At 41.1% G+C, this 26,546-nt stretch overlaps 1 protein-coding gene across 3 annotated transcripts in view; it reads right to left on the bottom strand.

Annotated features, from left to right (window-relative positions):
- AACS (acetoacetyl-CoA synthetase) overlaps positions 1–26,546 on the bottom strand; it is an 85,941-nt gene that overhangs the window by 8,111 nt on the left and 51,284 nt on the right. For 2 of the 3 annotated variants that reach the window (XM_018557003.1, XM_018557021.1), the window contains exons 8-16: positions 24,260–24,410; positions 20,886–20,966; positions 19,654–19,778; positions 14,748–14,812; positions 13,872–13,994; positions 12,515–12,628; positions 7,349–7,474; positions 5,124–5,193; positions 2,588–2,646 (exon numbers count right to left, since the gene is read on the bottom strand). In XM_018557003.1, the coding sequence (XP_018412505.1) occupies positions 2,588–2,646; positions 5,124–5,193; positions 7,349–7,474; positions 12,515–12,628; positions 13,872–13,994; positions 14,748–14,812; positions 19,654–19,778; positions 20,886–20,966; positions 24,260–24,410 (914 nt within the window). The remainder of the gene's footprint in view (positions 1–2,587; positions 2,647–5,123; positions 5,194–7,348; positions 7,475–12,514; positions 12,629–13,871; positions 13,995–14,747; positions 14,813–19,653; positions 19,779–20,885; positions 20,967–24,259; positions 24,411–26,546) is intronic. The other variant, XM_018557010.1, reaches the window with a different exon arrangement.

Genomic DNA, 26,546 nt, shown 5'->3' with positions numbered 1-26,546 from the left:
TAGCTAAATCACACTTCTGAGACATCAATTCATCCATCGCTACATATACAGCCATGTGAAAAAGTAAGTACACCCCATGGAAAGTGTTACATTTTAAAATATATTTGAACAGAGAAGCATTGGATCTTGATTTAAACAGTGCCTGCAGATAGTGAGGATATACTTGAACAAAGGACACTAAAAATTGACATGGTATATTCATTATTATAAGCTAAATTAATAAAAATGCCAACTGTTCACATGGAAAAAGTAAGTACACCCCTACATTTACCACCCCTTTATTGTCATGAAATTAGAATCCAGTGTTCCAGGTTAGGTGGCATTGATTGCAACCCCCTTAGGGAGTATGCAGGGAACTGGTCTTATTTAAACTTTAGACATCTAGGGTCAGGTGTTTTCTTGGCATGATTGCCTCACATATGTCAATAGCAAAGATGAAAAGAGCCCCCAGAAAGAAGGTTGCAGATGTCTAGTAGTCTGGCAAGGGATTTTAAAAGATTTCCCTTTTTTTTAAATCAATCATTGCACTGTAAGGAAAATACAAGTGGTGTAGATTGCAAACAACTTCTAATTTGTCCAGGAATGGCCTGCCCCGAAAATTCAACCCAAGAGCTGACCATAAGAGAAGTCTCCAAAAATGCCAAAATGTAATTGTGAGTTCAGGTAAATCCTGCAACAGTTGGGCTCAAAGCGCATGCATCTACAATCAAAAAGAGATTGCACCAATTTAACTTGCATGGGAAGTGAGCCAGGAGAAAGCCTTTGCTATCCAAAACGAACACAGTGCAAGACTGCACTTTGCAACTGAACACATAAGGAAAGACCAGGCCAACTGGAACAAAATGCTGAATGCTGATCAATCAAAAACCATTGATTGGCACGTTCGAATTGTTGAAAAAGTAAAACATTTCCATGGGGTGTACCTAATTTTACACATAACTGTATAAATGGTTACCTGTTAAACATGCACTACTGGTGAGTACAGCTTTGGACAATTCACTGCTCTTTGTAGTAAAGGACCAATAGTTATACAAAGTACCTCTAGCAGGCTATTCTTATAAATACATTGACATGTACAAATCTCTGCATGGCAGGAAACCCCCTTTATACATGATGAAGACCTTAATTGTAAGGAATATGCAGTATAACTGAAGTTCTCTTCATTGGAGTTCAATAAGCTCACTGAGCACTCAATGCAACACATTTCTACACTCCACTGCTAACATAGTGGAAATTCAAGTGGTCCTCATTCCTGTAAAGTGGATGCATGTGATACAATCTTTCACAGGGATTTAGAGAACATCCTGGATTGGCTTCCTTTGGTTCCTTCTAAACAATGTAATTGCCAGGCTTGTTCTGCAGAAAGTTCAGAGGCATCCAAATCTGACCTCAGTGCAAATATTGCCTTGTTCACAGACACTAAAGAGGCAGCTTATGCATACTATAATTGAAACGTAAAGCTGAACTCTAGGCATATATAAAAGAAGGCAGTAATGCAGCTCTGTATTCATTATTACATCAATAAGTGTGTCTTTTAAATGCAAGTAATGTAAGTATCTGAGTTTGACCTGGTATCAGCCTCTTGAGGGAGGGAGAAGCAGCACAAGGAGTAAGAGGTACTGCAGTGCTCATGTGTTAACAAGGGACATGTTGATAGAAAAAGAAAGCAGACTGACAGAAGGCTGAGCTAATCAGTCTCCTGCCCCATCTTTCACTGTCCAGTCACAGGTTGGTAAAACAGCTCTCTTGAATGCATTTCATCTGTGTAGTTAGCCATGCTTCTTTGTTTATGTAATGTCAGACCTACGACAGTAGCTTGTACTAGTTCAGATCCATTTCAGTTAATTTGAGTTATTTTGCTCTCGCTGTTCCCACCTGCTTGGTTATTATCGGATTTACTACTGAAATCAATGTCATTGGCTGTATCTGACTCTTTACAGGAGTGAACAATGAACAGAAGGACCATTATCACACTGCAGGTTTACACTGAACTTGCCAATGTGAGTAGACTTATACACATTTTTCTCCATCGCCTCCATGCAAAACAAACCAAAAACTGTTTTTGGCAGAGGTCTTCTTGTAATTTTCTTATTCCATTAGTTTGCTCTGCATTATGCTGTTACTGCAAGCATCTGTGTGAACTTTTCTATGCTTGGCATCCCTGCTACTTGGAATGCAGTTGCAGCTGAATGAGGTTTTTTCCAATAATGACTGTGTGACCTGATCTATCCTCTAAGCCCCAGTAATAAGCAGCAGTTAATGTCTGATGGAGAAGAGTAAAAGGGAATTGGAGGGGAGCAGTGGGAGTCTAATCTGTATCTATTCAGGAGACGTAATAATGGCTTTGTTAGTATAGCCAGTCAGCAGCCGAATGCTGAAAATGTGTTTAATTAGCAAGTCCCAGAAGTGAACTTCTGCATTACAAATCTTGGCTTCACATTAGTCATTTCTTCCCACTTAAAATTCTGACAGTTTCTTATTTTACAACCTCCTCTTTACCATTATGTAGAAAATTAACCTATTCCCTGGCTGGAGGGGTTGTGGAAATACACATAATTCACCTCACAGAAACCGGATGAACATTTACCTATATTGTAGATTTCCGAGCTTCCAAATCGGACCCCGTTAGGATTCAGAGTGCCATCGCTGCAAAATAAAAAGGGATTAGCCGATATGTACGTCTGCTCTCCTACATGTTTTTACAATAATTTGTAAATAAGATGTAACCTAATATCAAAATGTATTAATTCATTCTGCTGCAAAGCAAGGCAGGCAAAATAGGATCAGTGAGAGCGGACATGAGACAGATTTACTATGAGATTGCAGCTCTCTGCTGTTCAGAAGAAACACTGCACCTATATAAAACACAATGCTGGTTACATGTTAGAGAGCTATTAAATCCTCCAAGAAAAAATAAAGAATCGTTGTAGCTGCATACCTTACATCACATTCACTTCCAGTGCCTTTGTTTATCTTTACAGCAAAATCTAGCCTCTGAACGCTATTGCATGCTGTTTCTGCTTACAGGGTGGATGCTTTGACTTGCAGGGTCGCCCTGGACCCACCCTGATGTGCACACTCCTGTCGCTATGTTTAGCCAATGCTTGCACAATACAGGTCGCTCTCTGTACTGTACCCTGGTGCTGCGTTTGGGTGACGCATGAGCAGCTTCTAAACACAGCAGCTGAGTAAGCTTGTGCCAAACAGGCCAAACACATCATCGGAGCGCACCATGCCTTGATCAATGTCATTCGTTTGATTTTAACATTCACTGTTCGTTCAGTCAAGAAAAGCCACAAAAACCCCATTAACTATTATGAAATCAGCAAATGAACGTTTCAAAAACACATTTCTTGAAGGATAATTCTACTGGTGTATTGCCAGTATAGAGGCCTTTCACATGGCAGTCCGTTCAGATCTGCCTGTCAGAGCCCAATGTTAGTCTATGGGCAACTGGGATCTACACAGACGGGCATCCGTTTACATCCGGTTACCCCCGGCTCCAGCCAGGTCCGGAAAAATAAATGGATCAGAGTTCTGTTTCGCAAGACCTGATTGCGCATGATCAGACACAGATCCCCTTCCTGTTCGGACCCCGTGAAAGGGGCCTTAAGGGTAAAAGCAAATATTAATCAGGATTTTCAGTAGCTACCGTATGTAGTTTTCTTAAGGCAGTCTGTAGTGGGTGGGGCCTGTTGGGTCCCTCCCACAGCTCTGCTCCCTGAACATGTTATGTGCAGCACAGTGATGATGTCACTTCTACTTTTACAAAGTAACGGCCAGGTGTGCAAAGGAATTTGGTGCACACAAAATGGATTTAAATCCTTTTTGAAGAAAATATTTAAAATAAAGTTTTTGTGCCTGGAATTCAGAGTTACCTGCCCTGGATTCCGGGTTTTAGGGGTGACAATGAAACCTTTCCTAAATTAAACAAAGCTGCATTTCCACCACCTTATGGAAATGACAGTTGTCTGGCTGTCATGCTGATCCAGACGCTTTATGGGGAAATTTATTAAAACTGGTGCAAACAGAATCTGGAGTAGGTGCCCATAGTAACCAATCAGCTTCTGTCTTCAATTTATTCAGTTAAACCTTGAACATAAAAGATGGCTGATTGGTTGCTATGCACAGCTCCTCCAGATTCAGTCTGCTCCAGTTTCCAATTCCCCTTTATGACTCACTGACAAAAAAGTATATGCAGATTAGGTGTTGAAACTTCACTTGCTGATGCCTGCTCTGGATTAGCGACTCAAAGTATTGAAGCCAGAGACAGCCAGGAAACTAGCATTCTCAGAAGAAATTCATCAATGTAAAAAAGGAAAAAATAAAGAAAAAAACAATGTTTAAATGTTTAAATGTGTGTGTTTCCCTATTTTGCCTAAGGCAGTGATGCTGAACGTTATTTAAACCCCAGGGCCCAAACTAAAAGACAATACCAAATTTATTTTCAATGTTGGCACTTTGAGATAAATAAATTGATTCTGCGTCGCAGTTTGGGCACTCTGGCTCAAGAACGTTCGCCATCACTGTTTTAGATTGTTCACTTCTCTTGCCTTCTCTTCACCCTTTTGTAAATAACCCTGTCTGTATTTATGTACTGACCATTCTAAACAAAGATTATTCCAACTGTGGTACCTTGCCTATGCACACCTTAGCATTTTGTGAACAGGCTAGGACCCTTTCTTAGTTAACCACAGAATAAAAATGTATACTTAGCTAGATTCTCTAGTGGCTACTTCACTGCCAATACAATTGCAACGGATTAGCCTGGCCAAAGATGAGCAGATGTTCCCCCGTAAACAGCAAGGGACATCTGCCCTTCTCAATCACACCAGGACCCACAATTCACTCAGAAGTTGGAGGCATAAAACCGGACATAGCAGTTCCCTAACGTGTTTCAACCAAAAGAGGCCTTAATCATGATTAAGGCCTCTTTTGGCTGAAACGAGTTAGAAGGCTGCTATGACTGGTTTTATGCCTTGAATTAAAAAAGATTTCAACTGGATCCAGAACTGTGTGCAAAAAACCACAGCACAGCTAAACTGCAGCACACCTCGCATACAGGTGTGGATACGGCCTGAGTCATGTGGATTTCTAGCAGTGCGATGTCCGCCTTCACCCACCTGCGCCCCAACATGACGATGCCTCCTGTTTTGGGGTTAATTTTGCAGTAGTCACCATGAGCCCAGACACCTAGAACACAAAGTAATAAGGAGTTCATTCTATACTCAACCACTGTAGAGAAGTTCAGATCTTACCTTTAGATGTCTATTTTTCAACATATTTCAACCCAGGTGACAATATTACAGATAATCTACTTTGTATGGAGTCCTAAATTTAATGTGGAGTTGCCAGTCTAAAGCCCAACTGAACTTCCATTTTTAAATCAACCAAATACATTCTTGGTGCATTTACAAAAGAACACGTTCAAAGTCTTACAGTACATTTTCTTTAAAACGTAGCCACACCCCAAGTAGAAAAGCCTGTCCCCTATACAGGAAAGCTGGATGAGTTTGGATGTCCAAACTCTTTCTTTATTACAGAAAACGCCTATCCCATGCCAGCATGCTGCAGAAAAGCACCCTTGCTCTTTGAGCGGCAGCAGTGGTCTCTCTGTAGAGATCTGACACACCCCTACCGAGTCAGACCACTTGCTCCACAATCAGCAAAGCTGAAACTGTCAGCTGATTAAAGAGTGCTGGGTCTAACTCAGGGGTGCGTCAGAGCTCCCTAGAGAAAGCAAAGGTCCGGCTCTTGAGCTGCTGGCTGTGGCCACTTTCTAAAGAGAATGAATAGTAATACTTTAAGGCCTCATTCACACGAGAAACGGCCGGCACGTACAGCTTCGTAATGCGTGCACGGCCGTATCGGCAGCTCCCGGGAAGGACACGCTCACCCGCTACGCCTCCCTACGCTCACCCGCCCTGGACGCCTGTGTGGGTGTCCATACTCGTATGCTGACAGGATGGATCCAGACTGCCTCCGAGCCAGGACACCCGTACCCGTACGGACCTGCACTTGGGGTGAGTGTAGGGTGGCGTACGGCCACGTAGTCCCATGGAGAAGGACAGGGGCTGCATACTAATCACACGCAGCACCTGTCTTTCCCGGGAGCTGCACAATACGGCGGTGATGTACGTGCCGGAGCTGTACGTGCCGGACGTTTCTCGCGTGACTGAGGCCTTATCATGTTTTGTTTTGATTCACCCGGAATGTATTTAGTGGATTTAAAAAGAAAGTTCAGTTGGGTTCAAGTCAGCTCCAGCGCCTGGCATCAAGTAGAATAAGATTTTTATGGAGGTATTTGTCACAACTGGAGCTCACAGCAACCAATCAGCTTCTCTCTTCAGTTTGTTCAGTTAAGCTCTGATAATCAAACAGAGAAGATGAATGGCTACCACAGGCATCTGCTCCAGATTTTCTTTGCTCCAGTTTTGATAAATTCCCTTCTATGTTTTTAGATGCTGTTGTAGTGTGAGCAATTGCACCAAAGTTTTACTTTACATGACCTATATGTGATGTGATGTAAGATGAATCTGACTATAGTTCCTGTAAAAGTGAACTCCAGGCAAACAGCTAACTTCACAGAAGAAATGCCTATGTGAGTGTGTTTTTTTACCTGCTGGAGGATTTATATCCATTCAGTCTTAAAAAGTACACACTGCAACAGTACAGTCCAGCCCGGCAGGGAAGATGACCTGATCTTTCTCTGCTGTAGTAAAACTTTCACTTACAGGTCTCCTTCCCACCCTCACCTTGTGACCAAACAGTGAAAGGAGAAGCAGGACACTGATAAGCTCATCTCTCTGTCATTCTCCTCTCCTCTCAGCATACTCCTTGCATTGCACAACACCTAAATGGCTCCTTGTGCTGCTTATCCCTTGTTTTCTCTAAACTTAACTATACAGTAGACTGCAAATGGCCAAAACCAGGTCAAATACAGGTGCATACTGCTTGCATTTAAAATATGTATTCATTATTACAGAACTGCATTCATTTGCACCTTTCATATCTTCCTGGAGTTCACCTTTAAACTAAATTTTATTTTTATAAGGGTAAAAAGTAATGCACGTTACCTTTCATGTAGAGATAGAAATGCACCCAACTGCTGTTCATTTTTGTTCACAATACGTTAATAAAGTCTCATTACTCTGCTATGGTAGACTCAAAGGCTGATATGTATATACCGGCTCATTAAGTACTTTATAACGTATTAAATGCATTTTTCCCGACTGACTTTTGGTCAAACACAACCACCTACTGCCTATATGTGCTTTCTAATTACAGCGGAGAGCTTGTGGTTCAAGCGTGTGTTTATTCATTAACATTGCTCGATTTAATGTGGTACCTGGGAATTTGGAGAAGTACGCTTTCTGGTATTTGCTGCCATCTTCATCGTTCCAGAAGTGTGTGGGCTGAGACGGGAGCGGAATTAAGCACACTAGTTCTCCACTTTCCCCCCACACTGCTTTTCCTGGAGAAATAGAGAATGGATGAACATCTATCTGCATAATTAGATGAGAATATTAGCATTAAAATGTGTAAAATAAGAACAATAAAAGTTATTGTCAAAGAAAATGTTTCTTCATTCGATAACAGTGGTATGAGCAAAATAAGGATCCCTAGTAACCAACCACACATGGACATGTAGGGCACAGCCAATGCACAGCAAATAAAAAGGTTTTCCCAAGGTGTATAGCCAAAACTCTTTAGGGAAGGATTAGAAACCCTGCCACATTTTTATTGCCATCTGCTTACCCAGTGGGGAGATTCACCCTCTCTATTTGCCTGGGGACCATTGTCACTGAGACTGAAAGTGACCAGAACAAGAGGTGAGGGTATATCTTCCAACGGGGGCACCTGATCAGTTAACAATTTCTAAATAAGGGAATCCCCTTCACTTTGTAAATATTTCTTCTCACTTCGTGTTGCATCGCAAGGACTGGAAGTGAGGGCAAATCTCCCCAAAGTGACTCAGTCAGCAAGTAATAAACTAACAGAGAAATCTGTATAATAGACTGTAAGCTCTCACGGGCAGGGCCCCTCTTACCATCTTGTCTTGAATTGTATTGTAATGTCTTCCTTATATTGCAAGTTTTTTTTTCTTTATTCTGACACGAGCGATGTCAGAATAGAAGAAAAAAAAATTCCCATTGAAAAGCATTGGGACATAGGGCAGTTCCCTATCAGGTCCATCAGCAGAGGGTGGGTACAATGCTAGTTTACTCATAGTTTACTCAATCCCTCCTCAACCTAACCACTGAACCATCCCATTCTCAAACAATTCATCCCCACACAGCTACCTCCTCATGTATAATTTCCCCCTCCTCTTTCAGATTGTAAGCCCTCAGGGGCAGGGCCCTCCTTACCATCTTGTCTTGAATTGTATTGTTATTGTAATGTCAACCTTACATTGTAAAGCGCTGCACAAACTGTTGGCGCTATATACATACTATGTAATAATAATATAATAATAATAGTAATGTCCCAATGCTTTTCAATGGGAAAATTTCTCTTTTTTTTTTTTTCTATTCGGACATCGCTCGTGTCAGAACAAAGAAAAAAAGACACAGCAGTGTTTCTCTCCTGGGCGGCCGGGAGGCTCCCAGAGTGCCCGGGAGAGGGTTTTTTTTTTTTTTTACTTATGCTGAGCCTGAAGTGAATAGCCAAACAGTGTTCGGCTCACTTCACTTCAGGTCGGTCATTTACTCGGCTGCCTACGGCAGCTTAGTGAATATACCCTATAGTGTTAAAGTTAGCAAAGAGAAGGCAAGCGTATGCTGCTGGGGAGAGAGAAGGATAGTGGACTTGGTTCTTTACTCTGCACAAGAAAAGCACAGGTTTGCTTTAAGTCACTTTACTAAACTGACCAAGTCCAACTTTTGATTGGCTGGCATAAACCATTTCACACAATTACCTTTCATGCTATGTCACTTTAATGCCATTTCGACCTGTACCGAGAAAGGACACTGCAAACATCATGTACTATTGCCATATAATGAACTGAATGTGCAACTCCTTCTTATAGCCCCATTCATAAAGCAGCGGTATGGCCTTATCGCATGCTTTACATTTTTTTAAAACAGCAACACATTTATAAAGCACAGTGGTGTACTTTAGTATGTAAACGACACTCTGCTTGCTTCAGGACTTAAAGTGACACTAAACTCTGGCGTTAAATCTTAGAAATACATTCAAGTACATTAACTATTAACAAAACTGAATCTTAATTATAAAATAAAAAAAATTTAAAACAAAAAGTAAAACATAATAATATAAACATTTTAAGAAATAAAAACTAAAATAAAAAAAGAAGTGATAAAAAAGTAAAAAAATAATAAAGAAAAAAATTAATTAAAATTAAACCAACCCTGCCACCTCCGCCATCTGGTTGCCATTCCCCATTGAGGGGGGACGACCTGGCCTTGGAGATACAGAGATAGCAAATCCGGCCCTGCCTGGCAGTAGGCAGCACGGTCACGCAACCAGTCACATGTGACCAGCCTCTCCTCCTAATCATGGAGTATTCTTTATAACTGTGTTGGACATTGCGGCTAATTAGCTCATAAAATGCAGGAACAGTGTGGAGTAATCAATGCGTTGTCCAGCAAACAGCGGTTAGTGATATCACCTCCTTTCAGCCAGAAATAGCCCCTTTAAACCAGCAATCAGCATTAGAACTGCAGAAGCTTGCTGAATTTATTAAGACACGTTTGTGTGCTATGTAAATGTGGTTGGCATAAACATATCTGATTCACAGATAGAATGTTCGAAAGAAGACTGTTTAGTGTGACCCACTTAATTAAATGTATTCATTGCAAACCTGATATTAACACCTTCACAGGGGAGTGGAATGGAATGACACAACAAATGCACAACTCTTACACTCTGTGTTGCTATGTCAGGATGTTAACCGTTTATGTGACTCAGAATCAAAATGGGATTTTAAGACACTTCACAAAAATAAAGTTAATTTTTTTGTTTGCGTTATTGCTCAGGCTGTGAAATAATAATATGCAGAAACCTAAACAAATAAAGTGTGACCTTTCCTAGAGCACTAGGGGTTAGGTAAAGGTTTAGCCATGGCAGATGATGCTTGCTTGATAGCTTTGTTTGTGTGACCAAAACTTTGGACTAAGCCATCTGATAAAAGTACTGAGCCTTCTGATAAAGGGTGAGCCATCCCTGTGACTCATTCCACTTGAGCTACTGAATTCTGTACACACGAGGCTTCTTTCAGCAGCACTGAAAACTGAAAAGGTAACCTTGTAAAAAAGACACTAGAGCTCCACCTGTGGGTTGTATAGAAGACTACATATTTTGTTATTATATTTAAAAATATATATACAAGTCCACTACAAACTTCTGCTAAAAGGAATGTGCCAATAAAACAAAGATATAAACTTCATATAGCTCCTAATTCTGTTTTTGTTTTCAGGAAAGGTCTGCCTGGAAGCATGCTGCATGCAAACTTTGAATTCAGAATCAAGGCAGAGCTCTGACAGCCCCTGACATCCACAACACAATATAATCTCTATATTAGCAGCTGAGGATCAGACGACACCTCACTGAGGATGTCAAGGGATGCCAAATGAGTACTCCACTGGGTTTCGAATCTCCCGAGGCACAAAGGATGAGCTTTCATTGCAGGATTCTTCTGTTGTCCTTCATTCAGGAGGGTGGCTACTTTTATTCCCCATTGTCCCTGTGTGTGTGTTGTAAAGTAGCCACCGCTCCAATTTTGCTCCCGTGATAGACTATAACTTCAATACAAATTAAGACCTCACTTTTTGTGTGTACATATTTTCTCAATTGTTTATGGTCAGGAGCTGCCATGAACAAAATTGGCAACCTTTGGGAAGTTATGATAATATTTCCTCTATAGGCATAATGCATTAGGCTCCATTCACACCTAGGCATTAGTGTTTTCACGCATATTAGCGCAAGTTTGGTCTAGCCTTTTCATCTAGTGTGTTTTTGTTTTGCAAATTTTTGCGTACGTTAAAACATGCGCACATGAAGATGTGCATTTTTACGTGCAGCTTGAAATACATTGCAGTGAATGGACAAAGCGCGTGCAAAAACACGCACAGAAAACGTTCAAAGCGCTTCTATTGTGCGTTTCTAGGCATTTCCATTGAACTCTAGGCGGCCAAACGCGCTGTTATCTGCCAAAAAAAACCTCATGTACACTTTCCAGCATTCAGCATTTGACAGCTTTAAACAAAACTCTCAGGTGAGAACAGGGGCCATAGAAATGAATGGGATTTCTTGCGTTTGAGTTTTGCTTAGCTTAGCTTTGAGCATCAAAATGCCTAGGTGTGAACAGGGACTTAAGAGTCAACGAAGAAGGCAAAATTATGGTGGTTTAAGGTGGTTTTAAACTTTTTAAGATTGTTATAGATTTAAAATGACATTGAGTATTTGTTTGCCAGCATTTCTGTAGACAAGTGGGGAGTATTTGAGTCTAGATAGCAAATTTGTACATTTAAATAAAGACTCAAACTGAGATTTTTTTCTTGTTATTCTCTTTTTTGGTATTTTAATATTATTTAATGCGTCGTAACACATAACCATAAAAGATACCAAACAAAGAAAAATTAAAAAAATATATTTAAATGTTGGACGGCTTCTTTATCATCTAAACTTTATCATCTACTAGCAACATCAGGCAAATGTGTTTTTTATCAGCCCTCCTGATTCACTAGAGCAATTACTTTAACCCAACATGCAGTTGTGGAACTATCGCCATAGCGACTCAGGCAGCCGCTATGAGGCCTTGGGCATAGGGGGGCCCGGCCAGGAACAAAGGGGTCTCCCCTGATGCCTTGCAGGCTGCCTGGATTGCTATGGCATTGCAGGTTGCTGGCTGTCACTGGCGGCTGTGAGGAGGAACGAGTCGCTGTCTAGATCACTGACAACCCGTCAGTGATCTGTGCAGCGGAGCGTTCCTCCTCATAGCCGCTGTGGAGGAGGCGGGGCCCGGCGGTGGAGAAGGCTGACAGCGGATCGGGGCTGACAGGTAAGAGGTGAGCAGGGGTGTGACCAGCCCAACTGAGACCCTGCATAGCCCACCATAATGGTCTATGGGGGGCTCTGCAGGGTCACTTTCAGGTGGGCTCTGCAAGGGGCATAATTAGAAATCACAGGGCCTTATACAAAATTTTGCTATGGGCCCCGTGATTTCTAGTTAGGCCCCTGCCAACATGGATAAAGTTTGGACAAATCTGTCCTGCCCATATCAAACAAACATAATCCTACAACTTTATTGCAAGACTGAATAATAAAACATACTGGGTTCTATCAATGATGCAGTGTAAAGAGTGAACAGATACAGCAGTGCGTAAAAAGTGCATTCATTAACATCAAAACACTAGATTATTCAAATCTACCATACGCAGATTGCAGCAATTGTTTGTGCACCATTCATGTTTGTATTATAATAACATACAGCAACATGTACCTATTGGAAGTTTTCTGAAAGACTTTTGGATTGACACTATAAAATAATTACCTTCCTCACTCCATGCTTCCACCCCCATTGCCACATTCCTGGCCTGGATTTCCCCTCTGTATACTGGAATGGTAGTATTCTGTCCCATAAAACAAGCTATAATGTCTGTACCACCTACAACAGGAACAAAGTATTATTTATTTTATGACCTGCAAGTAGTAGATGTGTCCATGCTTCACAATAAAACCCTCAGTGAAGATAACAAACAATTGCTAGAAGCAGGCAGTTCCAGCATGAGACTAGCTACAGTTTAACACATAATTCTAGACAAGGAATGGTACGGAAGGATTCAGGGATTCTCCACTATTGGCTATGTGGAATCACAGAGATGGGAAGGGTTTAGCTAAACTTTTATTGGGCTACTTGCTTCTAGCAGTTTGTGATCTGTTTTTGCAGGAGTTACATGAGTCCAGTATAGATCTATTTATTTATGGTTTCTCTCAGTAAATACATTTAAAAGAGAACTAAAGCTACTGTCCGCTATATACTGACAGCGCAGAGCCAAGCTGCAGCCGTGAAGGAACCTGACAATACTGTTGTCACACTCCGGCTCAAAGTATTGGGAAGAGTACATTTTACTCTCCCAATACTTTTCCTTTAAACAAACAGGAGCACACGCCTACTTTGTTACCTTTACTGCTTGGATGAAATTGCAAGGCAAACACAACCATTCTAAATGCAAACAAAGCAGCCCTGGGCTGAGGTTGGCAGGGACAGAAAATACAGAGATAAGATGTTACATTTTTGAAGTTGATAGGTATCCCTGAATATATGAAAACTTCTAATGAGTTTTAAAATTATAGTTACCCTTTGAACACATACAAGCTTAATGAAGCAAACAGTAGTGATTATGCTCATGCTGCTGTAAGACCTAATAACAAATCAAATTCCTGTTTACTAAGAAATTAGTGCAAGATGGAGTCTAACTAGTTAGGCTACTAAGCTTTAATAAGATTTATACAGAAAGTGCTTCAAGATGGAAAAGCAATAGATCCAATAATCAAACATTTTTAAAACATCCAGGAATCAAAAGCAAGCAATGCTGACTGGATTCATATCACGCAGGTACTTCATCACCCTAATAGGTGGAATTAGATTGTTTTTGATGCATGAATTTGTAAAACAAAAATAAAACTTTATTCATCAAGATCTTAAATGTGCACTGTATCTTTTCAGTCTTCTGTTGGGTCTATACACTGGACTTTAGTACTTTCTGGGTGATTTTGTTTTACTGCCTCAAGTATGCACAGGTACACTGTGTTTTCTTTCTTCATAAAATAAAACATAGATAACCTCTGACAATAAGAAATAAATACATAAACATATGTGAATAAAAAAACAAACCTGAAATTTTTACCTGAGATGGATCCAAGAAGAACGTTGCTTTTTATATGCTTATAAACATAATCATAGCTCTGTGGCTTTAGTGGCGATCCAGTTGATAGTATGGTGTGAAGTGTTTGCAGGCTGTTGGTTTCACCTGTTCAAAAAAAAAATTAACCACGTGAAAAGATATTTTTGTGTGACAAAAACTTTGGTCTGAAAAACCCCAGCCACCCCCCTACCTCATCCAACATATAAAGCCTTCACCTTTAAGGGTAAATTCACACCAGATACTTTGGAGTTGTGGGGGCCATTTTTACCAGTGCAGCCCCAATTCTAAACAAAGCAATCTGCCTTGTACACTTTTCACACCATCGTGTTGCGGTGGAACATCGTGGTGTAATCTGAAAAAAAGTACTGCATGCAGTTCTTTTTTTTTAGCAAAGCGGGATGCAACACAGTACAACTGCCTGGCACTACACCATACCCATAGAACGTAATGAAACGTCACTTGTTTTATGGGAAATTTATTGATATGTCACCTATGAAATTTCAATAAAGCTCTTAAAATAAAAAAGTACACAGTGCGATGTGCCAGTCTGTCCAGTCCAGGAGCCAGCAGGATTTTTTTTGGGAGCCAGCTCAATTGACAACTAGAGAAAAACTTAAAAGTTATGCACCAGCTGTGATTTTTAAGGAGCATTTGCGACATAGCTCCTGAAATTTGTCCAGCCCTGGCCTATAGTGCCATCAGCTGGCTGAAAGTGTAACTGTGAACTATTGATATGCAATATTCTATATTTACTTGACTGGAAAAAAAAAATATTATTAAAATAGTTATTCTTTAGTCTTAAACATACATTTCCTTTAAATGGCTAGGCAGTAGGCACAACAATAAAATGCAACTTACGAGGTTTTAAATTCTTCTCTTCTAGGACAGCCAACCACTTGGCTCCAGTTCCCAGAATAGTTATCCTTTAAAATAAAATCACATTTCAGCAAGGCAGGCAAGGACAGCAGGTATATTTATCTTACAAAGTGTATTTAGGCAGCAGTAAGTACTGAGTGATTACTGTAATCCTGCAGGTACACCAGCGGATATTACATCATTGCTTTTACTGAAGCCAGCATTTCTTGTACCACAAGTGTTGGCAAAATAGATAGACAGGTATGTGGAATCTAATGTATGGAGAACAAAGCAGTAGAGTGAGAGATGTCCTGTCCCTTGCTTTAAAAGAGAACTAAAGCCAAACCTTTTTTTGGCTTTAGTTTTGTTTTGGTCACAGGAGGACATTTACCAATGAGAGTCAATGCTCTCTGCATGGAAAAGACTGTGAGCTGAGCGATCAGTGGTTCATGATCAATCAGCTCTCAATCTAGAGACAGCATATGACAGCTGCACGCCAGCTCTAAGCATTGGAAAGAGTATATTTTACACTCCCAATCCTTCTCTTTAAGCCATCACTCGAGGGATCCTGTTAATTTTCATTGTGTGCAGAATTTAACCCCACCTGAGTAAATAGCACCACCATAGCAAGACACAAAGGACGTGAACAATGCTCATGATTGTGGACCTAGAGACAAATACTGAAATGTCATTGTCACACGTACCCATCAGGTGATCCGGCTCTGCACTGGCTGAAACTTTTTTCACTTTTGGATAGAGTGGGAAAGGACTAGACCCTCTAAAGATTTGTATTGCTGTTTGCGCTTCCGCAGGGGAGATTTACCCTCTATTTGTCCTGCTGCCCATTGTCCTCTCAATAGAATTTATCGGTTAGATTGGAAGGTACAACATCCCATAAAGTCAAATTGTTAACCCAGTATACATAGACAGACTTTTAGGGAAGCCATTTGACACAAAATGTACTAACAAAAGATGTTAGAGATGCACTGATACCAGTATCGGTGCCGATACTGGGCATGCTCACTCGTACTCGTGAAAATGCCCTGATACTAAAAGCCGATACTGGCCCTTTACATTTTTAAACAGGAGCGGCTGCCGTAAGGTCCCGTGCCTGCTGGGGACCTCTCGGCAGCCCTGGTGAGACCCACACACATCCCTGGTGAGACCCGCACGCAGCCCTGGCGAGACCCGCACGCAGCCCTGGTGATAACCCGCACAGCCCTGGTGAGACACCGCACATTCTCCTGAGATCCCGCAAAGCCCTGTTGAGTCCCTGAACATCCTCCTGAGACCCTGCATAACCCTGGTGAGACCCTGCACAGCCCTGGTGAAACCACGCACATCCCTGGTCAGATCCTGCACAGTCTTCTGAGACCTCGTAACAGCCCTGGGGAGACCCCGAACATCCTCCTGAGACCCTGCATAGCCTTGGTGAGACCCTGCACAGCCCTGGTGAAACCATGCACATTCTTGGTCAGACCCCGCACAGCCTCCTGAGACCTCGTAACAGCCCCGGATGAAACCCTGCACTGCATCCAGAGACTGCACAGCCCTGTTGAGCAACACAGAGTATGTAGCTTCATATTATTCTGCATTGCTATATAAGTAATCTATAGCTGATGGTATTCTGTATTGCTATATAATGTATTGCTGGGATTTGTAGTCCCTCTACAGCTTGGAGTCAATGGCAGAACTACCAGGGTCGCAGCAGTTGCAGCTGGGACTGGGCACTGGTGGTCTACGACTGTCTTAAAATCATTAGTCTGTATTGTTTTACAAAAACTGTCACATGACCCTTAAAAAAAAGAGAAAAAAAAGGTATCGGTAATTGGTATCGGCGAGTACTTGAGGAAAAGTATCTCTGTCTTGAAAAAATAGTATAAGTGCATCCCTAAATAATAATATTTCCTGTTGCGTTTCCAAGGCAAGAAGTGAATGGAAATCACTGCAACTGAAAATAGATAGCACAAAATAACCTGACAAGGCTTTAAACTCTTTTCCTACTGTATCCAAAATCTTTTTTAAAAATGTGCTTTCCATACACTTTAAAAGGTCAATACCTCAAATATCTCAATGGACAGAAGTTCTTGCTCCAAGGAAAAAGAAATAATGGGGGGGTAAATATAGATATATAAAGGAATTATATTAAAGTATGCAGTCATAATGAGCGAGAATAACACTATAAGAGATATAATATGATATCCAGGATGCAAGTGCATTTATAAAGACACGTAGACATGTATAAGGGGGAAATATGCATATGTACAGGGATATATGTAAATGGCTGCTTACTGTTTATATGCTGATATTTATGATAAATCAATAAAAAATGTTATTACTGTAAAAGGTCAGTAACTTTACGTAGTAAAGTAAGGATGAGGATTACTGTCCTAGAGCTTCTTGTATCTTTGAAAATCAGTTAGCAATAGCGCCATTCCATTTAAACTGGGTCCAGAATTCTATCACTCACAATACTGTACTTATGCAGCAGACCTTCACAGTAAACATTCAGGAATCTTATTGTTTTATAGCATATGAACATTCGTGTATTTGCTGCTGAGCCTGCAAACCTATTGCTCTCCTTTCAGTCTGTGATCATACCTGCTCGGTCTCATACCAAGGTTAGAAAATAGAAATTAAAAAGTCTTAGAAATAATAACAATTCGAATGTGTCCTTTGTGAATGAAACATTGATTAGAGAACGTAAGATTTGGGCAGCTTTTTAAACCCAATAGTATCACTACAATTCCATTAACCTTTCAGTGGAAAGAACCATCTCTGTGGGACGTAACCTTTTATCAGGGTGCTCAGCTAAATGTCACAAGGGAAATGCTGCAGAGATGTCAAAGCAGAATAAAATAAGCACAGTGACTCATTTACTACCATCATACAATGCACTGAAGGTTCAGGACATAGAAAGCTCTCTGCAGAGTTCTGTCCTTCTATTAAGAGCATGAACAATCATCTGCGTCATTGTTCCCAGTAAGATTTAAAGCGATGACTGATACAGAAGGTATCCAGCACAGCAATGGATCTATCACTACAGGCTGACTGCTACCAGTTCATGGCCCCCCACACAGACAAGGATAACATACTAAATTTGAACTGTTAGGGCCCATTCACACTATGTGCATTGGGCTGCATTGTTTAACACAGCCATGATGCAATGACAAGCTGAAATTCATTGATTCCAATAGGGCAGAGCAAACCAACAGAATGCACTGATGTTTGCTGGATGAAAATGGAACATGCTACATTAAAGGGTATCTATGGACAAAAACTAAAAATAAATATTTCTATATTGAATTTACGTAAGTTCTATCCACTTCTAATAACCATATCCATCACCAAGTTTGTAAACTTACTTATTACATATGTGCATAGGATGTACTTCCTCAATGCATTGTGTGTCATAACTCTCACAGAGCCTGCCTTCTGAACTACAAGTCAATGTCTGAACAATGTAACATTAGCATTGCTTGCTGGAAGCAATGCATTATGGGATATATGGTTTTGAGAAATCAAGATTGCATAATGTCAAGCAGCAGGGAAAGAGATGGAAAGCACAATGGGAATCCTAGGAGTTGTTGAACGTGATGAACAAAGCAGGAGGCAGCACTCTCATAAAAGATGTTTTCAAGTAAACTTTGATTGTATTATTAAAAACAACTCTAATATGCATTACTATTACAACGGTGATGTTAAACCAGGGCAGCATATGCTGGGACTTTATTTGGAACCACTTATACCCACAACATGAAGAAAATACAGCCTTGATCTGATCTTATTTCTGTTATCTGGGCAAATATTGAAGCACATATCATCTTCAGAGCAGCTGACATGAACAGACAAGCAATTCATACAGCACACAGCATGTGAAAATGAATATGATCATATACGGTGCGTTCTGTTATGTCTGTGGAGGTGTACTATACTTCACTGCAGTAATACACTTTTAGGACAGCAGGAAAGCTATTAAACAAGCTGCAGAATTCAAACAAGATAGCCAGATACAGTCCAATCTGCCACATGTGACATACACAGAGCAACCCCTTAATTGTCTGCCTACATTGAACACAGAGAGCCAATCGCTAAGAGTGAACTACACTGATATGGGGCCTATGCAACTAAATAAAGCCCATTATGTTTTTTGTTATATCACTATCATAGCATGTCCATAACATCCTAGTACAATTACTAAAGGTTAACACATTTGAATTATAAAGCAGCTCCCTTTTGGGGTGAACTCAGTTTGATCAGCAGTACAGAGTTTACTTCTCTAGTGCTCTGTACAGATTAATTGGATTGTGGGCACAAGAGATCTGAAGACAAATAGTTGGTGTCTGTAGCAGATTTACCATTATTCTTAAACACAGCCTGTTTGCAACTAGATTAAAGCAAACCAGTCAGGTTTACATTTGTAAGACAACGGTGCTGCACCACAAGTTGCCTGCAGGTACTTTTGTTCTCCAAAATCCTTTTCTGTGTGCTCCTGATCCAGGGCATACACTGAATAAAGGAAGACCTGGGGGTCTATTTATAAACAATTTGCAGAGCCATTCACCCTGTAAATCTCTGTGAATGACTCGTCAATGCTAAGCCTGATGAAGGGACCCAGCACGGAACTTCAAATAAATGAACATTCTGCTATGCTAAAAGGATTCTGGTGTGCTGGTGACATTTCTACATTTAAATTGAGGAGTCTGGCGCAGAAACACCTTACATGGAGCATTAAAGTTATTTTTGAATGAGTGTGGCTTGCCTACATGCAATTATATAGGGTTGGATGTGCCCAGATGTTTTCTAGCATCCAGCCCTGATGAGTCTGATGGCAGACGAGCCTAAAGTGGTATGCATCCCTATTGCATCTTTACATTCATCTATCATACACTTGAATAACAATTCTCACCCCAGTCGATCCACCAGATCCCAAAGTACGTTGGGATTAGGAACAAGAGGAGACCCATCATAGAGCACCACTGACGCTCCGGTGGCTATAGCTGTAACCAGCCAGTTCCACATCATCCATCCTGCCTGTAGAAAAGCACATCCATATTACCATGTGTCAAGCTAATTGTACCACAAAGTATCAATCCTGTTTTGAAAAACTGAAATTCTGCAAAACAAAACATATAATATCAGCGAGTCACAAACAGAAATAAAAACCTAACTTTTAACGAATTCCCAATGCTAAAAGAGAAATGTTGGCTGGGGTTAGGCTTTAATAGTGCATGTAGATCAGTGGTTCTCAACCTTTCTAGGGACGGGACCCCTTGGTAACATTTGCCAAGTTGTGGTGACCCCCAACAGAGCACTGGACTCGGGACTTAGTAATGCACTGGAGTCAGGACTTAGTAAGGCACTGGACTCAGGACTTAGTAATGCACTGGACTCGGGATTTAGTAAGGCACTGGACTCGGGACTTAGTAATGCACTGGAGTCAGGACTTAGTAAGGCACTGGAATCAGGACTTAGTATTGCACTGGACTCAGGACTTAGTATTGCACTGGACTCAGGACTTAGTAACGGACTGGATTCAGGACTTAGTAAGGCACTGGATTCAGGACTTAGTAAGGCACTGGACTCAGGACTTAGTAATGCCCTGGATTCAGGACTTAGTAATGCCCTGGACTCAGGACTTAGCAACACACTGGACTTAGAAATAAAAATAGAAGCACACTCACAAGAATGCAAGCCCTCCCCAGCCCCTGCTACCTGCTTGCCTGCTCTGTCTCCATGCAGCCTTCTCAGCCAGCCCCAGCACTGCTAAGATGCCCGCCTCCTGCAGAGCCCGCACTGTATGGGAGGCAGGAGGACAGCAACGGCTGTGAATAGAAAAGTCCTGCTGTAAACACTCCCCGGCCACTAGATGTCGCTGCAGCGGCCAGGGAGTGTGTACAGCGGCACTTTTATATTCACAGCCGTTACTGTCCTCCCGCTGACTGACACTGCAGCGCAAGGGGGAGGCTGAGGAGGCTCTCACCCGGCGCAGCAGAAATGGACGCGGCGACCCACTCAACAATAGGTTGCGACCCACTTTTGGGTCGTGCCCCACAGGTTGAGAACCGCTGATGTAGACCCACATAAAGTAGTGTCAAACACCCACTTCTTTAAATAGCACATTTTGCAATGTCAATTTACCGTGGTGTAGTACATGATGATATCACTGCTCGTAGTATTTCCATGCAGCATATGCTCTGACAAATGTTTGATCAAGGTACCCTAAAATAACATTTAAAAAAACCCACATTAGAATATTGTAATGTACAGTTGCGGTCTAAAGTTGCATCACTAACTTGGGTACAAATTAATCAAAGAAAACCACATGTAAGAGTTTAGCAAAACTTCTCTAATAGGAGACATATGGTATAAGTGTTGTTTATGGCATTCAAAACCTGTGCAATAGTGGATGGTTTTTCAGGAGTCATTTAGAATCACTGTTAGGATGTGCAAATCAGGAAGACTTGTCCACCGTTACTGTAACCCTATAGAACCCAAACATTTCCCAGTACATTACTTTTAAACAGAAACACTTTTAAGCAGCAGCTAGGCGAGTATATTGTATATTATTATTATTTTTATTATTAACAGTTTGCGCAGCGCTTTACAATATAATGCATAATACTAAACATAGTGCCTATAGGAGCAAGCAGGATTGTGCAATGCCCCAATACACACAATCATTTCAGCAATGCAGGCACAATGAATATCAGGACCCCCTAGGTATGTCAGAACTGAGATCCCAGATCCACTTAGGAATCTCCACCCACAGCCAAGTATTCACACTTCGGCAGAATTTTAAAAAAAAATACTATTTCTTTTATTACATCTTTAAAATCAAATTATGGGGATAACTGCAGGCCTACAGTTCAATGTTTAATTCTTATGATTAAATCCCAAATATTATTTGCATCAATACAGCCACCTGAGACCATATAGCTATAAGGATGCCCATGTCCCTAGGACAGCCTTTCTCAACCAGGGTGTCCCGGCATCCTGGGGTGCCTTCTGGTTTTGTCAGGGGTGCCTTTAAATTTTCAGTGTCATGCATTATCATGGTGCAGATGAGCCGGCCACTAGCACCATGAAAACACATGATGCTAATCCAGGATGGGCTGAATCTAGGACCTCCACCAACATTCAGAAGAGGAGAGAAGTCTGCCTCCGTCCAGACCTGCTCCACAACCCGTCCTCTGCCATGCTGTCACAACCACACTGTGGAGAAGATTACAATACAGGACTCAGATGTGAAGGGGGGCTTGTGATGTATAAGAGGGCTCCTAATGTAAAAGTGTGTGGAGGGGGGGCTCTGATGTGAAGGGGGCTGCTGATGGTAAAGGAGGGCTTCTGATGTAAAAGGGGGAATCTAATGTAACAAGGGAAATACAATGTCTTTTTTGTTTATGTTTTATTTGTTTTGTGTCTTTAAAATCCATGCCAGACTCCTATCTATGATAGGATTTTGAGGAGCCTTGTGTCATTTTTTCACATTTACATCTTTTACATTTTAGACTGGGGTGCCTTGAGAAACTCTGTCCTAGAGGACTCAACACTGTTGGCAGAATATAAGTTTCAGAACAAATATAGTAATAGTTGAATATTTTATTATAAAGCTAACAGATATACTTTAGATGCCTTCAAACAACTGTAATAAAAGTATTTAGCATTATACCTTGTTAGGTGGATAGCCGTGGGCCTCTATAATAATTCTGGTATGGGGCATGGCTATACTGTAATGCAATTGTTAAAGACTACAATACATGTGATATATGTGATGGGGGGTGGGTCAGAAATAGCTAGTCCTTTTCATTTGCCCATGCCATATAGAAGTAATTTGTAGACTGGATCTGTACTGAACAGGTTAAAGACGCAGCTTATGTCTCACGGAAGTGCTGAGGACACAGCAGCTCTGTAGGTGAGATTTCACATTGCAGTCAGCAGGCAGACCTGTGCGCCGTTCACACATCGTCTGCTCTGCTGACGTATTGTCAGAGAAGCAAATGGTTTGAGATAACTGTTTGTTTCTGCATTTTAAGATCTTCAGAGCAATGACAACAATAATCTTCAATGGATGTGACAGATACAATTACACCAGGTAACAGATTCTATAGAATATAAACACATACAGTATATCCATTTGTCACAAAAAGAGAATAAGCCTCTAAACTCAGCTCCAATGCTCTGGTGACATGGTGGGACTGACACCAGGCTTGTGGGGGTGATAGTTGTATCACAGAAGTTACAATTTCAGCTAAGCCTTGAGCATAAAAGGGCCTGGGAGAAAAAAAAATGAGTATCAAAATCTGTATGCTCAGCTGATAGCGAAAGCCAACTATAAAGGTCTGCAGTGTGGCAATAGAGCTCAATGAATACTTAAAGGAGAATTATGGCATGAGTAAAATACACTCATCCCAATAGTTAGAGCCAACGTGGGGCACTGAAGCTGTCACACATCGGCTCTATAGATCGATAACGAAGCAATCACATACCGCTGAGTTCATCAACTGCGCTCTGCAGAGAGGGGTGACCGTCAGTCACTGCTCCCCGCAGGAATTCCCCCCGCCCCTCTCTTTTCCTCTAGCGCTGCCTGGAGGGACAGGGGAGGGGACAGGCACAGCTGGCTCTGGCTCTAGAGAGGCAGGGCCAACTGTCAATCAGGTAGTGGGTGGATCCTGACAATATTGTCTGAATCTTTCCCCGCTGTGGTGCTGCTCTGCGCTATCAGCATATTTAGTTATCTTTTAAAGTCTTAGAATGGCCTATAGCATCAGCAATTTATAGCTCTCATAATGGCTTGTGGAACAGCTACAATGGACACAGATTACACAACCATCCTTGGACCTACAAAGCTGAAAATGAGCATGCACACACAGAGCCCGGTGGTATTACAGGTTCTCTAGAAACCTATGTACATGATTTCATTATTTGAGGAGTGTTCTGTGACCCTGTTGTGGAAACGGGAAACTTTCACATCACAGGATCTTAAATCTAGAGACTCCCAATCTTGAAAAGGCTAAGACAGTACTTTGTGTTTCAGCATGAAAGCGTACATCCAGGCCAACTGAGGATTGCTTATGACAGTATTGTGCCTTTATATCTATAATGATGCTCATGTGAAAGCATGAACTGTGACATTAGCAAACGTAAACACTGCCAACAGGGTGTAAAAAAATTGCGGGGCATCTCAGTCCTTGATTACATCATGGACAGGGGGTATATTTATCAGCCTGGTGTGATGATGTCAGGCTAAATATATGACAGCAAGCATTAAAGATGATGTATAGTACATTCCTATGACTATTAATCATGACAGGAAAACAGTAATAAATATGTTGCTATATATAATGCTACTTATATAATATAAATGTAAATGTATCTAGATTTGAAAAAGACCGATGTGGTTAATACAAATAAACAGGCACACGATATGGTAGGTGAGAACTCTACAACCTGAGGGGTTTTCTCTGAACTGCTTGTATGTTTATAACAGAAGAGAAGTTGTAGGCAATACTCACCCCAGCAGAATGCACCATACATTTGGGGGCTCCAGTAGTACCAGATGAGTACATAATATACAAGGGGTGATTGAAGGGAAGTTGCTCAAACTCCAGCTGTGGGTCCTGGTCCCCCACTTTTCCAGTTGCTAGGAAATCATCCAGGAACACACTAGGAAAAGACACACAAGGCTAAGTATTTTCTAAGTACTAAGTATTTTCAAGCAATCTTCTCTCTTTCCAGCCAAGCCATAAATAGCTAATCACAGCAGAGTTGTCTAAGTAAAACACAAAATATGAAATATTTGCAGGATAGGTTTTACTCTCTGCTTTAACTTTGTGTCCTACTTTATCAAACTAATAGATGGGATCCCTCCCCTGTAACCCACCATATTCCACACTTGAAAGAGAATCTGTGATGGCTGGAAATGTAAATGTCGCTGTTTGTAGGGAGGATTTTAAATTGCATGCTTCCCTATGATGGATCCATACCTCCTGAACTTTCTAAGATGAGAAAAAGGGACACCTTCTGGCACATTATATTTAGGCATGGACACACCTCACACGGTTTATTGAAGATTTATTTGTTTATTTATATTTAAGCAATTTTATTAGTCGATTTACATTGTGGATTTTTGTTTTGTTTATTCACATATCACTTTAGCAATTTTTATTTCACATTATAAGATGTTCACTTAGAGATATTCATATATATTTTTATACCACTTATTTAATAAGTCATTGTTGGATTCTCACTTCACTCCAGGAGACCCATAGCGCTCACTATTCTAAAACCATGGACACACCCCTGCTGCGCCCCTAGCTTTAAATAACATGAAGTATTTCTATGCCAAAAAAGATTGGTTTAACCCTGAATTTTGTTTGTCATTACTTTTTCTTTATAGTAGCTCTTCAAAATGGTATACAAGATAATTAAGGGAAAGGATGAAGGTTCTAGTTCAGAATAACACTTTTGATAGTTAAATCGAACCTAGCTATCTGTACAGCAGACCAATAAGAGGGACAACTGAAGAGGAAGAGTGAAAGAGGGTTTCTGTTCCAAATGAGGCACATTTGGAAGGTATGTAGACCTCATCAAAAAAAGCTTTACTGAATTTTTGAGAGATTGGACCTCGGTGTAGATTATTTTGTGGAGGAATAAAGTGTGTAAGGGTCCCCACACACCTTACGATTATCGTACGAGAATCGCGGGAAATCCCGCGATCTTACGATGATCGTAAGGTGTGTGGAAGCCGTGCGACCTCTACTACTGTAAGGTTGCACGACTGTAAACTTACGGACATGTTCGAAAACCCGCCGAGCATCGTACGATGTTCGGCGGGTTTGTGGCATGTCCGTACGATAACAGCCGCACGGGCCGGTGTGCGCAAGCGCACACTGCCCGTTCGGCATTGCGGTCATCGGAAGCCCGCCCCTCAGGGGGCGTGGCTTGCGATCATCGCAAGTACGATCTGCCTATGCAACATAGGCAGATCGTACGTTTTTTTAAGTACCTTACAACCATCGCAAGACAGAAGTCTTGCGATGGTTGTAAGGTGTGTGCCCAGCCTAAGACTAATGTATGCCAAAGGCTGGTGGTCTTTGCACAGGGCAATTGAAGATTGGGATTGGTGATGCTCTGTTCCTTTTTGGAAAGTTAAAGATACTATAAACTCCATTTAATGAGTTGGTAACAAGGTCCATTGGCAAGGCAGAAAAGGTTTCAAGTTGTGCATTCGTAGCTACCATTATAAAAGCAGAAGTCTAAACTGTATTTTATCAGTATCTGTAGATTACAGAACGAGAACTGTCAGAAATATATCACAGTTTCACAGATAAGTATTTTTACAAATACAAACTGGGCTCATGTATAACCATTTCCACAAAAAGTAAGACGATTTTTAGAAGAGAGGTGATTTTTATCAGGATCAGCAGTAAACAGACCAGAGTAGCAAGATCACCTAAACCAGTCTAGTACACATTCCAAACGGTACATCTGAAACTAACATTTTGTAAAAACTACCGTATATACTCGAGTATAAGCCGTCCCGAATATAAGCCGAGGTACCTAATTTTACCAAAAAAAACTGGGAAAAAGTATTGACCCGAATATAAGCCGAGGGTGGGAAATGAGGCAGCTACTGGTAGATAGATACCAATAAAATTACATTAATATTTATTTAAAAGAAAAATAACCTAGCTCTGTAAGTGGAAAAGGGGGTACAGGGCTACATATCATGTACTACGGATCATTTAACCCATTCATATTAGCAGAGGATAATTGTAAATCTATTGTTCAGTGCACTCT

Source organism: Nanorana parkeri, unplaced genomic scaffold, assembly GCF_000935625.1.
Source record: "Nanorana parkeri isolate BGI_ZX_2015 unplaced genomic scaffold, ASM93562v1 scaffold13, whole genome shotgun sequence".
In the NCBI taxonomy this organism is placed as follows: Eukaryota; Metazoa; Chordata; class Amphibia; order Anura; family Dicroglossidae; genus Nanorana; species Nanorana parkeri.
The sequence above is the reverse complement of the archived record's forward strand: the minus strand, read 5'-3'. Positions and strand labels throughout refer to the sequence as shown.